At 44.4% G+C, this 15,801-nt stretch overlaps 1 protein-coding gene across 7 annotated transcripts in view; it reads left to right on the forward strand.

Annotated features, from left to right (window-relative positions):
• The window catches only part of LOC144115863 (uncharacterized), a 60,355-nt gene that overhangs the window by 18,564 nt on the left and 25,990 nt on the right, over window positions 1-15,801 (forward strand). For 3 of the 7 annotated variants that reach the window (XM_077650412.1, XM_077650417.1, XM_077650415.1), the window contains exon 2: window positions 14,947-15,148. In XM_077650412.1, the coding sequence (XP_077506538.1) occupies window positions 14,947-15,148 (202 nt within the window). Of the gene's footprint in view, window positions 1-9,490; window positions 9,668-14,946; window positions 15,149-15,801 lie in introns of those variants that run through there. The other 4 variants (XM_077650413.1, XM_077650414.1, XM_077650418.1 and 1 more) reach the window with 3 other exon arrangements.

Here is a 15,801-nt window from a genome sequence, read left to right on the forward strand (position 1 = left end):
GTCTTCGAAGCACCTTTGCTGGGCGTGTTGCATACTAATTTCTGCTACTTTCTGCGAAAACAAATGAAACCGTTGCAAAGAAATTGTGCAAGCTGCAAAAGAAGGTCAAGTACCAAACATTGAAGGACGAAGCCCGAAAAACTTGTCAAGCCAACAACTTCACGAAAATAGGGCTTGCTGTGAAAAAAGGGTGAAGGCCCATGCCTTCTTTACGGCAGAAACACACAAGGATAACTGGCCTTTTAGTGTAATTGTCTCTGAACAAGGATCGTGGCAGCAACCTTTAGGGCGGTATCTGCAAGAATTGCTCTCCTTGCTCACCACAAAGAATCCACAATGGTCTGCATTCCTCAAGAACAGCTGTCCAGAAGAAGTGTATACTTCATGTAATCAAGGACTTACATGCTGCACATACTGCCTTCTTCGAGATGGTAAGAGAAGTCATTGATTCCATGTGAGAAATACGACTCCTGAACCAATGCGGAGTTAATGCGAATGGATTCGTGGAGTTGCCAACTATCTATTTGCGTTCTACCTGTGTAAAGTTTAATGATGATCTGTACATTCAGTGACAAGGAGTATGCACTGCTTCCTGCGCTGCACCAGTTCTCAGTGACCTTGGTCTGACCTGACTGTTAAGATCGCCAAGTAATAGAACCTTTTCGTGGCACGATTATGGTGGTGACCTTCCGATTTGTGTACGACTTCCTAGTAATCCACAAGCTAACCAAAGGCAACACAAGGACATTGCTGACTTCTTTAAGACCTCCGAAGTTCTTGCCAACTTTGACCTGACGAAAGAAATGCCAGTGGAGGTGCAGTTTCAGTTTCTCGATCTATGACTGTACATAGGAGAGGCCTATATGTGTTTGTGTTACCTTCTGCAGCCGAAAAAATTGCTGTGGCTACAGATGCACTGAAAAATGCCCTCAATATATCGTGTATTTACCGTCAGCAGGAAAGTGTCAAGGCCCAACTGACACGGTTACGTGAAGCTAGTTTCCGAGATGACCTCATCTACAGCCTTGGTTCAAGATAATTAAAGAAATTTGCCAATCTACGCCAACGAGAACTCAGAAAGAACGGAAGTTAGCTGTCATTATATATGTGCACGGTGTCAGCCACGCGCTAAAAAAAGTGGTCGGGCGGGCTGCTGTGAACTTAGAATGCACCGCACCCAGCAAAGGTGCTTCAAACACAGCCCGGTGTAAGAAGCAAAAAGACATATTCACAGCATGTGACTGTGACTTGGTTTACAAAATCCCTTTGTTATGCAGATCTTCATATGTTGGGAAAAAAGGCCGGCGAGTCAATAATCTTAACACAGACAGGGTACACACTAAACACGAATGACACGAGATGGGAGGTTTATCCGTGTTCGTCCGCTTTAAAACACCGCGTCGCCAGACGAGAACACCGGTAAAACGGTGCACATGATATCATAAACACCGAAGCAACACCAGCTAGAACTGACGGTGTGCTAACGAGGTCCGCAATCGTTCATCAGCTGTCTCTAACGGAGTGGTTGTCGCCATTCGGAAGCTTCCGAACGGTGTAGAAAAAAACACCGTACGGCAACTGAGGCGGAGTGAGGTCGAATTCCTGCTGCTGTTCAAAAGAACGCGCCAGTGGAACTGTGTACTTTTATCTGTTTCGCTTAGTTCCGGAATGAAGCAGCAAGTTTTGGTTTCGGTCGAGATGCAATCTACAGCAGGTGGCGCAAAGGATCAGAAAACGGCGAGAGAGTCCTGACTCGTGAGTGCGGACGCTGTGACTGAAGCGGCGTAGGCGCTAGGCCTAGCAGCGCCAGCGGGGCCGTCTCGGATTGCGTCGCAGAATTGAGCGCGGCGGGTTGTCTGGAGCCTCTCTTGGAACGAATATCGCGAGCGGCGACTATGCGTTTGCCGCTGCTGCTTTTCGATGCGCGACGGAGAAAGGAAAGATGGATGCTTAACCGAGTTCACCGAAGTGGATATCGTAAACGACGGCTGAGCTTGCCCCCTCGCTCTGGTTTGCGAATGGCGGTATGGCACCGTTGTGAGCGAATTGAGACAAGCGCTTGCTTTGCCGCGCCCTTGGCCAGCGGGAGAAAAATTTCTACCTCGACACTGCCGCCAGGAAGGATATTTTTGAATCCCTGCCGTCTCACTTCCGTCTCTCCGTCATGGTAAGTGATTTTGCGTCTTAAATATCGTTGTACGACAAAGACGTGAGCAGGCTTGTGTGGAGGGCTGAAGCACTGTGCTGCGGAATGGAGCAAAACATTGGCGCAGTTTTCTTAACGACGCGCTGCCAGTGTATGAGTTGTTTTATATGACTATGCGCCAGCGCTTGAGCCCCTGTATTGTCAGTCAATCCCACTGCCTGCGTTATAAGTTCGCCTTCATGCCGCAAAGCACCGCACGAGCGCTCTGTAGTACAAGTCTGCTTGCGTCTGCACTGAAGTACACCTTGCAAGCGGCTGTATGTTTTCGGCATTATTATTTTAGTGCCCTCCGAAGCATTTGTGTCATTTTAGTTTGGATATGTGCAGCATTTTTGGCCACTCTTAATTTCATGCATGTTCGCAGAACGAGGTATGCGGCATCGCTATTAACGTAAAAAAAATCAGGTCGCTTTTTCTAAATGCCATGGTTCTCCACAAAAAACATAATTTTGCTTATCGTGCGCGTCGCAGCAAATTTATGAATGTGCTCAAAGCTTCTGAAGTGCATACTTGTATTCTGCCGTCATAGATTCGGCCGCCACATTCAGAATTCCAATCTGATTATTAGTTGCTTTCAGTCAATGGCGCAATCTCTTTGTCACTGGAACACGAGTGAAAGCGAGAAAGCGAGAAACGCTGTCAGTTCTTGCCTTGTGTTCTGCGGTTAGTTGCGGCATAACTTCGATGGGTGCAGTATAAACGTGCTGTCACAATTTGTGAAAATATAACAGCTGCTTTAATTTCAAAGCATCGCATACTTCATTGGCTTCCTCACCTATCATTATTGTAGTCAGTAATTCGAACGACATACATTTTGTTCATAATGATTTGTTTGGTATCAAACCTGACTGGACAGTGTTCTATACAGGTTCTAATCTATGAAGAACTCCAAGGTTGCATCAGTTTAATCTACAAGCAGTACCAAACAGTTCAGAGTTAAGTCGCAAAGAAAGATGCCCCCTGCAACACTTGTAGGTATTTTTGTGCAAATTATTGGTGGACATAGGCAGGCACTGAAATTTTTGTACGAAAATAGCAGCTCAGTATTTATCTGAGCATCTGATGACTACCTTTTAGGCACAGAGTTTACTCAAATTTAGTCATTGATGTCACGAGCCTGAGCAAAGCTTGGGTTTTGTGATTATTTATTTTAAAATGGGGCTGGCACAAAGCCCTGGTGTTTCGTTATCCTGCAAAGAGGCGGGATGCAAACAGTGACAGTAAGGAGCTGCTGACCCCCAAGGGATTTTCGTTAAAATTCAGGCATAGTTACTTGTGCAATTAAAAAAAAGACAATAGTAGGAATAAGGAGCCAGTGTAACTGCTGCAACTATGCTCAGTTCTGAAAATAGAGTAATTTCATGACTAAACCAGATACAGCGTACTGACATGCTGCTATTTTGGGATTTGCATTGCTACTGTCTCATTTTCACTCGTGTTCACTACCACTCTTTTCAACTAACCAATAATCCAATGTTGAGACGGTCGTGGTTTCTTTAGACTTGCACGAAATTGTGGAGAGGCGATCACCATTATTTGCTTTTGCGACTGTGGTTTTTCATTTTATTGACAAATGGTAATGAGGTCTGGATACGGTGCAGCTATTTTTTATTTTCAATTGGAAAATAGTGTTTTGTGTTTTGTGTTCGATGGCATCCAATCATTGTGGAGTGCTACTTCACAAGCTGTGTATAATGGCGATATACACTTGAACAACACCATACCAGTTTGTATTTTTAGGTCTTCATTATACACACGCAAATATGATTCATGGGGAGTACTGATTGTTGCATCCCGGGCTGTTATAGGTGCTCAAAATGTGATTCCCTAGAGAACATTTGCTTCTTCGATGCTCAGCAAAAATTCCTGTAGTCGCCATATGTATCAAATGTCACAGAAAAAGCAAGAGTGGTAGATTTCGTGTGCAGCTGTACCTTTCGAATACGCACTTTGTATCACGCTCCCTTATGAGCAGTGGCTCACAATTGTTTCTTTAGCCTCTGGTTCGATTACAGTTAGGCTGTTGCTGCACTGGTTGCAATTAAATGAGATTGAGCAGCTCAGTTGTCTTATAGCTAGAATATGGTTTTCAAATCTTTGGCAGAGAGGCCATTGCAGAATTTTGTTAACTTTTGCATAGTTGTGGTGGCCCACTAAATGTGATCATGGCTCTAATGGACAAATCATATGTGCAGTTGCACCTCTGTAATATGGACACTTTGGTTTCCGAGCAAAATTCTCGCAAAGTGATTCATCCATACTAATGAAACATGAATGAAAAAGTTTTGACACAAAACTTGTCACCAAGGTCTCGTGCACATAGTGGTGGGCAATGAAGTTGAAGCTAGACAGTGTTGATAGCTCCAAGTACATTAGCCTGGTTACCATTATCTTTAAATTCGGTCAGTAACATGTTTGAACCTCGCATTTTTTTTTTTACTTTATTCTTGAAAAAATTGGATTGAGCATGGTTTTTCTATGTAAATTTTATCACTTTGAGGAGGGGAGACCACCCCCCTCATGAATTCATCCCCTGGATAGTGTAGTCATAATGTGCATTAGACTGAAATGCGACAGTATTTTTTTTGCACTTCTACAAGTGTTAGAAATGTCAGTGATATTTCGTTTTTAATTTTGCAGGACCAAGCACTTGCAGCATGCCTCCTCACCTATCAAGGCGCAGTTTTCCTGTTCATTGGCCATCATCCTGTAGTGAAAACCTCATCGCTTCTGTGGGGATTCTGCTGTTTGCAGCCTTCTGGGCGTTTCGTTTGGAAAATCTAAAGAAGGCACTCTGTCTGCTGACCTTTCTTGAGAGTGCTTTTAGATATTTGGCTTAAAATAAACTACGCTTCGATGGTTTCGAGCTCATCAGTTTTTAAAAACCACTTAGTCTTACCTTCACAGCTGGTTCTTCTATCTGCCTGCACATGATTTACGTGTCTAGTTTTTTAGTACTTTTTGGAATACTGGTAGTGGAACTCAGTGCTGCTATAACTTATCAATGTTGACATGATACAGTTGGCCAGAGCGAAGAAAAAAGAAAACAATATCAGCATGAATCTGTGAGAAAACTGATGTATAGCCTTTGTCAAAAAGTACAGAGCCAAAGGGTTTAGCTTCTAAGCCGTGTAATAAGGCCTCTGAGCATCCACGGATGTCCGACATTCATGGTGGTCAGGGCAAGATTTTCTGTACCTTCAAGAGATCTGGAATGCTAGCGATGCACAACAAGGCTCAGAAGCGAATTCCTTGGGCTCTAAACTTCGAAAAATGCTGTACTCACATTATGTGACAGCATGGAAAGCATGACAAACAGGAACAGCAACATTTCGTTGACCCTAAGAATCATCACCCCACTGGTTTCTTGTCCCTGCATGGGCTATTCATGGTTTTTATCTTTTTGCATCTAGCTCGGACAGCTTCCTGGGAGCACTGTCAGCATTTTGTAATTTTCTTGTTTTTTAATAGACTTCCCGCTCTGCAACATGACACATTTGCTAGCATTTATACATATCCTTTAATTAGAAAAAAATGGTGATAATGGATTTGGTGAACAATTAAGTTTTCAAGGAAATATGTGCTTAGACACAGGTCTTCAGAAATTCAATTACTTATTTAATCACAAAGTTACTAGTCCTTAGTCTGATCAGTTGCCATGGGAACTTTTCTGGAATTTTTCTTCACTTCGTCCTAAAGTGAAGGTGATGAATGCCTTTCTCGCGATCAGAGAGAATGCCTGTGTCCTGAGTGCTTTGACCTTAGCCAATGTGTTTTTGCTTTGCTTGTAGTGCGCAGTCACGTAATACCAGGTTGACTAATTGTGTTTCAGCATTAGTCATTACTTGTTAGCTAGATTGAAAAGCATGTGTGCATGTGTTTCTGTATTCTAATTTTTTCCACATAAGTTATGAGTGCTGCATTTTATTTCCGACAGGCTCCTTCAAATGGGTGGCTAAATATCTTTCGGGGCACATAAACTTTCTCTTGAGCATAGGCCTCCGTAAATTGAGTGTGAAGTTTTGTTTTGTGTTCTTTTTATGTGATAGTGTTAAATTGAATGTATTGTATACGTTTTCTAAGGTTATGTTCATCTTATGTGTTTCTCAAGAACAAACACAAACATTAGAGGTTGGATACCTATGATACTTTACTGTAGATTTAGTGGGCTGCTTTAGTATGTCTGTTTAGTATTTCTTTTACTGTAGTTTGTAATCTGCATATTGAAGTTAGCCACTTCAAATTAGCCACTGGGAATTGTCTGGTGCATAACAATTTTTAGCTAATCTTATCTGACAGCACCAGCTAGCCTGAAGTGTAGCGAAGAAGTTTTCAAGCCAACTCTGCATTGTTTTTCAAGATTTGCTATTGTACCGATTTGATTACTTTTAGGTGCTGATTTCAAGTTAGTCCCTATCTCTAATACCTGTCCAAGAATTGTGGTTTCAAATGTTTATTGTCCTCCATTTAAAAAATAAAATTGTAATCTACAGGTCTTTGTGACTTTTTCTTCACTTTACGCAGGCTCTTCAAATTCTTTTCAATTGAATAAGCTTGACATGTTAAGCAGCCTTTTAATGCTGTTGGTATTAATATTTCAGACATGTGTGTAGGTTGGTAACTGACATTTGTGATAATCCAGTGCTATTTGTAGCTGTGGTCTGTGTAATTCAGTATTTTCGAACATCCAATGGAATGAATGTAAGTCGCATGCACAAGTTAAATTGCGAACAGTGTTTTGAGGACGTGCTAGTAACAATGTTCTGTATAGTGCTTAAAACTGCAGTCTCGGAAAAAAAATGTGTAACAAACTTACACAGCTACCTTGCACTATGAAGGTAAAATCCAAGAACTATATTTTTGTCCGAAAATAAAACCACGGAGCACAAGCTATATGTAATGTTTTTGTGTAATTCTTACTGCGAATCCTGCTTTTATCGACTTTGAGGACTTATAGACTGGATGAAAATAGTGCTCAAAAAATATTTTCAATGCGCGAGTGGAGCATGGAATTCAAAGTTTTCTTTAAAAAGGTCCATTATGGACTGCAAAAATAACAGTAATGAACGGATTTTAAGGACACAATATACAAATGCATTTTTTTTAAAAACTTCTAAAGGCAGAGAGATGGCAAACATTATTTGTCCAATGTGGAGCTGCCCGCAAGTGGCTTGTGCACCATTCAGGTTCTTTAACTTCAGGGATTCGGTTTTTGGACCACAGTGAAGAGATGGTGTACTTTTACGAGAAGAAAAATGTGTTGTAGGAATTTGGCACGTAGATCCGTTACCACGGTCTTGTTTTCAGTTTCATTGCCTGTAGTCTCCCCAACTCTGCCTTTCTTGCCCATTGCAAACCACCCCGTCAAGATACTTTCGGCTAGCGCTGGAGCCATGGTTTGTGTATTTTTTTTACTGAAGGGCCGTATACTGAGCGGAGTCGGATTAAAGACGTTTCCTTGCCATCACCGCTGGTCTCGTTTTGTTTCCGCGATGTACGGCAGTACGCTGCGACGTGACTGGGACGGCTTGTGTATGCATGGCGCCACGATCGTGCAACGCTGACATCCAGGAGGAGGTGAAGACAGCGGTCCGATGCACTTTGTATCCAGCGTTCTTGCCCTGTTCCTTACAGTACTACTTCGTAACGGCATGAACGGAACGGGGCTGGTTGTTATATCTCAAAATTGAAGCTCGATTGGGCTTCGTTCATGATTACAATGCGCATCTGAACCTGAGTATTGTGATTAACTAACCTGCACCGTTCCGCCTATATAGTTAGCAGTTATAGTAGCCATGTAAGAAAGAGCAAAAATGCAATATAGAAAAGCGGACCGTTTTCATCACCTCCTCCTAGATGCCGGCGTTGCAAAATCGGCGCCTGCATAAACACGACACCGCAGGCACCGCTCAGCGTATCGCCGCGGTTGAAACCTCCCACTGCAAACCGGAAGTGCATCGTATTTTTTGGTGTAAAAATCTACACCAAATATACTCCCATTGTCAACCGCAAGGGCTTCGTATTTTTTGTGTAAAATATACACCCAATCTGCTCCCTTCGCCAACCGTAAGTCCTCCGTATTTTTTGGTGCTGAAATCTACCCAAGTCTAACGGTGTATATCGAACCTCGATTTTGGACGACACTAGAGGACAAGCCAAAAACACCCATCTGGGTTATTTGTGTTTAGTGTGTATGGCAGCACGCAAGCAAGACGCGTGTTGTACAGTGAATGCATAACGCGCTTTCGACGTTGTAAAATTCTGAGGAAATATCGATAGCTCATGCGTGAGATATATGAGGTGTACTTCATATATACGAATTCCTCAACCAGCGTAGGCACATCATCACTAATGTTAGTGAAAAAAGAAATTGACTTGATATATAACTTAGTCACGGATATAGTTCGTGATTATAGTTTGTTAATTGTCACGACAGATGTCACAAAATGATGAGTCCGTGACCTTCGTTTTCGGTATTTTGGATGTTGTTTCATGTATTTATTGCGAGCAAAGCAATAAATTCCTCACTTGTTAGTCAGCGCTGTATATGTGTCATCTTGTCGGTGTCCTGTTACCCTGCGCGGTTTTGCCAACAATCATGCAACAACTGGCTCGGTCGCTTTCTGTGAAGTAGTTTAGTGACCTCGTGGAAACTTTTCTTAATGGTTTTGGAGTTTACTTGCTGCAGACATGGAAAATATGTTAACTTGGCACTGTTGCCTCCCTTTCAAAATGTCTTATACTTGGTATACTAATGAATGCATGTTTTGTGTTGCGTTGAATCAGCCCACTGTCATTGAGGGGGTTGCAACGCTGACTTTGACACAGATACTGTTTTCTTCTGTAACAGTGAATGTTACACCTGACTTGTCGTTGGTGTGATTGTAAAGCATTATGAAGTGCGCTATATTTTCGTCTGTTTTCGTGGTGTTTTGGGCCTTTTATAATTAGTGCACTCTCCAGCCAGGCCAGTGGTTTGCACTAGCTTGTAGCAATTCATGCAGAATTAGTTACATGGCCTGACAACCTTCACTCCATTTCCTAACAGCTAGCGTTCTTGCTCAAACATTGTTTTTATAATGCCGTTTAGAGCTATTTTCTCTGAAACCACAATGGCCTCCTTGCTCATACGGCGCTTGCTCGCCGTATGAGCACATTTTATTCTCTGTTAGTGTTGGCATGCATAATATCGCATATCATTGATGAGAAGTATATTGGCATTTTATAAGGATCATTGAGCAATGTAAACTGATATGAAATGTACTGTTTTTGTTTAAAATGCAGACTCGCCCCATGCATGCCGTTCTGCGAAGGAAATCTTGAGGTGGCTGGGAACCTGTTCGTCGAGAGAGGATGACTACTCGGCCGGCTCACCACTGCGGTTCACTCTACAACTGCCATACTGTCAAGATTATGGATGTTCAGCATCACCTACCTAATGTTTGCGTACAAGCTATTCCTGTGAGTTTGTGTCACAGTCCAAGCCTTCCTCAAGCTCGTTTATAATGATGCAAAGGCATGAATTTTTGATCGTTTCCTCTGAAAAAATTAGGAGGTAGAAGTAACTGCAATTGAATCTTATTTCTGCAGCACCATAACACCTGTAAAGCAGGCATGGTGCAGTCGTTCCTTGGATGGCAGAAACGAATCCATTGGCGAAGCTTCTTGTGCTTTGTGGATGTCTTTGTTCTCAGAATAAAAATTTTCCACATTTCTGCAGTACTGTGATTTGCGTGTCATAAATGTTTTTCTTTGGCGCACAGCCTGTGTACTGCTATGAAGAGCTCGAGTAATGCTGGTGTATTACATTATGTAAGCATTATAATGTTAAATGTAAAGAACACTTAAGAAAAGCAATAAAAGTGGCAACAAATTTTGAACCCATTGCATCATTTTTCCTGAAGGGTGTAGGGGTGTAAAAAGCGCTAAAACGTCAATGGCTCGGCGGTAATAACGTGCGAGTCGTCCCAACACCTTTAGGTCACTTCTCATTTTCGGGCCTGTTCTTTTGTGAAACACCCCGCATGAAAGATGTATGAAAACACAAGACTCCCTTCTGTGCCGGGTGCAAGGGTGCGAGTTATAGACACCTGAAAACTCCTTTAAAGCTGTTTTACTTTTTACGATGTATACAGTCCAGCGTTAGCATTTTAAGTTTCCACGAAACACGCAACTTATGTGCAACTTTCGCTGAAATAACATTTTATTGCCAAAACAAATGCTAGAACAAACACTCTGCCAGTACTTTGGAATAATTGAGTAAAAACAAGATAGTGCAGATGCTATTACAACACAGCCAAAATGCTAGATCTGTATCAGCATCTGTCTTAGACCTACGTTCTCATGCTTCTATACGTGCTATGAAGGGTGTACTAGTGGGGTCTATTAGTGGAGAGTTGGTAATAACCGCAAATTTATCAAAGATATGTCAGCGCCGTTGACGCAGTGTGTCAGTGCTGAGTGGCATAAACGAAGAGGTTGAACTGCAAAGCTAAGTTAGTTGAGATAGCTCTTACTGCAAGAACAGAGACAATAACGTGCATTGCAGTTCTGAAAATCGATGCGTGACATAGACTTCTAATTGTTTGGAACGCTTATTCCGCTTTGCAGCAATGTTTTAACGTTTCAAGTCTATGTGTAGTCAATATTTCTCTAACGTTACACCTGTAACACTATCATCGGCTCTTTATTCAGTATTTCATGATAACTAAGCTGTAGAAAATAGTTGGCAAGGAAACTTAACTGAAAATAAAATCACTTGTAGAGAATTGGCACCCTGTTGACTCAAATTCAAATGAGACTGAATTTACCTGTAGTCAGTTGGCTTCCTGATGACAAACATCAGTCGAGAACTTTCTGACATCTTAAAGGACGAGCGTAATTAAATTTGAGTTTTTATTGAAATTTTATAGACCTTATAGCCCAATAAGCGGGCAGTGAAAACTCAACGTCGATGTTATTAAGGTTGTCGCAAAGCTTACAGGGTTATCCGCGTGCTTTGGAGAACAACTTAGTTGCGTCAAGGAAACATATGCTTGCAGTGGGGTTCGTGGTGTCTCTACACACGATGGGTGGAGTAGACCGCCACCGCGGTGCCGGCGCGCCTCGCATCTTCGACTCCCTTTGGCACTTTGCCCACGAAGCCGCGGCTTCCTCAGAAAGATATGCCCTTCAGTTCATTTGTAAACCTTTTAACTGAACATTTTGCTCATAGTTCACAATTATGTCATCATATTATGATTAAAGGCCGTTCTTTTCTATCTGTGCGGGGTACTGGCAGCGATAAAGAACATTGAAAAATGAACATCATGAAGTTCCGCGGGAATGCTTTTTGGGGTTATGGGGGCCGTTTCTGTCATTTAAACCAATATTAAACTTATAGTTGCTTAATGTTTAGGCCTCATAGGTATAGAGTGGAAGGCAGGGCTAGAGGGAGGCAGTAGCCGCAGTCACCGCTGGGAAATGTTTCCTCTGAAACCACCATACTGGTCACCATTTTTTCGACGAACACACTTGAGGAAAGTCTTTGTCGAATCCGCTGCTCCCCTCCGTAACAATCGTCCTTTCCAATTCCTGTCCATAAATTTTGACCCCCTTTCATAACGTCACCTCATTTGAAAATGGCCAGCCTTGATTAAGCCATTAGAGACCTTTAGCTCAGCGAGTTTACGTTTCGCTCCGTTAGCAATCCCCAGCAGGGCGTCGGCGAGAATGGTTTTAGCCCTGAGTCTCCTCCGCCCGCTCCAGATGAGATAGAATAAAGTGACCAGATTATGAGTGGAGTGCTTTGCTGCCCCACCTAGTAGTGGAAATTGGAGTTACCATAAAATGATCACGAGTCACGTTTGCTTCTATAATGCTAATACTACTCAATACAGGCAGCATTTCGTGTCGTCAGTATAATCTTTTATAATAGTGTGTTGAATCTAACAGCGAGGTCGTCCTGTTAGAAAAAATATTCGCCACTGCGACAGTGAATTCAATCCGTAGCCCTCGGTAAGTTCATTATTGCGTGTTACTTTACTCTGTAGTACGTGTGCGTGCGCGACTATTATTTTCGAGTTACGACTGCAAGTAGCCCCCGCCATCGCCTACTACTACGTGATGAGCACGATGACGAAAAGCATTCTGGTGAGACCCGGCTAACGCGGCGTGATCACTCTCCGTGCGCGGACGCGATGGACGGCGGCGTGTTTAGGGCGTATTTTTGATTTGTAAAGGAAGACGTGCGCAGGCTACAGAGAGAATTGCTCATATATAAGGCGGTGATGGAGGACTTCTTGAGCGGTAAAGCACCTGGACGGCTTTTTCCCCTGCAAGCGTGCTTGCGCCGTGTCCGTACCCGATGATGCCGACATTCCCGCTGGAGGCCGAAGTGTTAGGCTCCGCAAAGACGCTCGCTCGCTGGGCGCGCTACGCTTGGGAGAACTTGCCAGCGTGCGTGAGCGCCGCTTCGTAAACCCGCTCACCTTACAGGGACACTGAGGAGAAATTGAAGTTGGCTTGTATCGATAGGATACCAGCTCCTGATCACAAAAACGCCATTCTTACTGAAAACAAAGCTCTTGTAAGGTAGAAAATAGCAAGAACCAAAATACAGGTATCGCCACCACAGGCCAATCTCGCAAGTACAAGCGTGGTGACGCCATAGGACAAGAGACGCGACCTTGGAGGAATTTTCCATCCTACTTGGTTTCGCGAATCTCTGAGGCCGACAAAGATAGGTTGCGCAGATCAATATTGAAGTAAGTTTTGTTTTAAAACCAATAGTGCACTTTTATCACACAAGGAAGGCAGGCAAAGGACAACCTGAATGTTGGAAGCAAACAAAACGGATGCTTGGCGGCGCCACAGGCGGCCAGGAGAGTTTCGATTTGTTATGGCGCTTCGCGTCTATGAGCTTTGCGTGCCCCGTGGTTTTGTTTTTGACGCGCTTCGATTTACAAGCGCAGAACAGCAGAGGAACTCCAAGTGCCGCTTCAAGTGCTAGTTAACCTTTGAAGGAGCCTGTTAAGGCTTGTCAGATGATCGCCACGGTCGATGAAAAGCTATGATGGCACGATGGTCGGTGACCGTACAAGGCAGCACTTGTGTATTCGCACGCTTGCCCGGCGACACATTCCCGGCTGTGCCAGTCAACTTCAAACTACTTAACGGAAATCGTTTATTAGGGACGGGAGACAAGGTACAAGGCAGTTCAGAAAAATTGCTGATGGCCTAGATCTGTTAGGCCAGGATATACCTAGCGAAAGCGCGGAGATTTCTGCATCAGAAGAGTGCATTCACTAGATGCGCCTTTATTGACGGCTGTAACTGGAGCCGTCGTGGCGGAGCGGCAGCGTTTCCGCCTGAAACACCGAAGGCCCTGGTTCAATCCCGAACCTCGGCACCGGACTTCTCTTCGTTTATTTAGTGAGTGGGCGGGGGGTTTCAGTGGCTCCCATGGATGCCGCCGCTGAATACGTTGGTTAGCGGTTAAGCGCAGGCTCTGTTAAGGTGCGTTTATGCTGCGGCGAGGCGCGCGCGCGCGCGCCCTGCACGGCGAAGTTACGTCGGTCAAAGCGAGACCCTCTATACTCCAACTGCGCTTGACCGCCGACGCGTTCGGCGGCTTCGGCGCACTCTGACCGCATTGGCGGGGAGATTGGAGCATGTATTTATTTCGCGCCGAGTGCGCCAGCCGCCGCCGGCCCGGCCAGACTGATTTGGCTCCGCGGCGAGGTGCGCGTTATATTCAATAGCTGCGGAAGTTAAGCGGAGCTGTTCTTTTCGAGCTCGGCTATTTTAATCCATTCACAGTACATATCTGAAGGTACATGCAAGTTGGCGAGAGAGCCAGGTCCAGTGGACCCGTTGGATCTAGCGGAAGCCGTTGAAGCGTCGTGCACCGGCATTGGTTTCAAGCCGCCGACTTTAACCGCGACCGCCCTCGAGCACCCATTTGTTTTTTGTGGCAAATAAATAAATAAATAACTGGGCCCATGCAACCGTGGGAGACCTTGACGCTGCTTGCTGCGCCGTGCAACCGCTCCGTTCAATGAATCACAATCCGTTGGCCCCAAAGCCCCGGCCTGCCTCCGATGGGCGCAACGCACCCCTCGCGACTCCCTGCACTGGGGTTATGATATTTAGTTTGCAACGGCTGCTCTCTGAGGAAGGGGGAAACCACCCGCCGGCGCCTAACCTAACCGTGCTCCCTCAAAAGCATCGCACGCTCTGTGGGGCTGAGGTCGCTGAAATGCAGCCCAGAGTTTTTGCGAAAACTACGTCGTCGGGTTCGGGAACGGGATCCATCATAACGCTGGCAAGACGCCGGTGCAAACGTAAACGAAGCGGCGGTGGTGACCCCCGATAGATGCCTTCAACCTGCGGCGGCGGTAGCTTTCATTTCGGCAGCTGCTAGACCGCACCGCTAGCCATCAGAAATCACGGAGTCTTCGTTTACGTCACGTTTCACGTCACTCCGTTCTGTGTCGTCATAAGAGTTCTCCGTGTCGTCATAAGAGTTCTCGAGTTTGAATCGAAGCGGCGGGAAAAAATTTTTCAACTTCGAATCCAAATTTCTTTGAAATAAATGCGTCTTTCGCTCCCGGACAAGCGTCAACAAAGCCATGAAATGCCGAACTATCAGATATTGCTAACAAAAAAATTTTGACAGGGTTCTCCTCAGTGTCCCTTTAAAGTCTTTAATAAATCGCTAGTCTCCTACTCGTGCAACTCGATCCATGCCTCTTACGCAGATAGATGATGCCACCACCCTCACCCTGAGCGAGTTCCATGCTCGCCTGCGTCGCTACGCGGCTGGTTTCCAGCAGCACGGCTTGTGGCCTGGCGACCGCATATGCGTTCATGTTGGCAATAGCGTCGACAACTTCGTTGCCATGTGGGGCTGCGTCGTGGCCGGCGCCAGCATTGTCCTTGCGAAGCCTTCTCTCACCGAGCGTAAGTTTGGGCCGTCTTCAACCCCATAATACCCAGTGTCGCGAATTTGTGCCACCTAATGTTCGCACATTGTGAGTTCTCATTACTAGATGCATATTCTCCCTAAAATTTCATGTCAACACTTTCTTAGTAGCCAGCGCTTTCCGATCAAAATGTTGGGGGTCACTGCGAGGAAGCTGTGCAATGAAATAAGCTGCCCTAATGTGTGACTTCCAGCCAGTTTTCAGAAACTACTCGTGTCTAGTTTTCTGACAACTTTTGCGCGAAAAACAGTACGACATTTATTCTATAAAAAGTACGTCAGCGGTCCCTGGGCCTTCGAGTTGGTTCGAGGCTGTGGAATCAGTATTTTGCACAACTCTGTTTAGATACTCAAAGTGGAGCAATGTCCATCTTTTAGAATTTACAACATGCCAATTTCATTCTTCTGACGATAACAAATTTTTGGTACTGGGTTTTGAATGTGTTTACATTAGCTAGCATAATATAGAGGTAACGTTTTTGTTATTCTTTGATGTCTTCATAAACTGGGCATCAGAGGGTTAAAACCGGTCTTTTACACAAGCAGTTCCCGTATTATGGGTAAAAAAGTCATATAATGCTAGATTCCTGCATTTTTATCACCAACAGACTTCTGAAAAACAGCACCCCGA

Source organism: Amblyomma americanum, chromosome 1 (assembly GCF_052857255.1).
Source record: "Amblyomma americanum isolate KBUSLIRL-KWMA chromosome 1, ASM5285725v1, whole genome shotgun sequence".
NCBI classification, from domain to species: domain Eukaryota; kingdom Metazoa; phylum Arthropoda; class Arachnida; order Ixodida; family Ixodidae; genus Amblyomma; species Amblyomma americanum.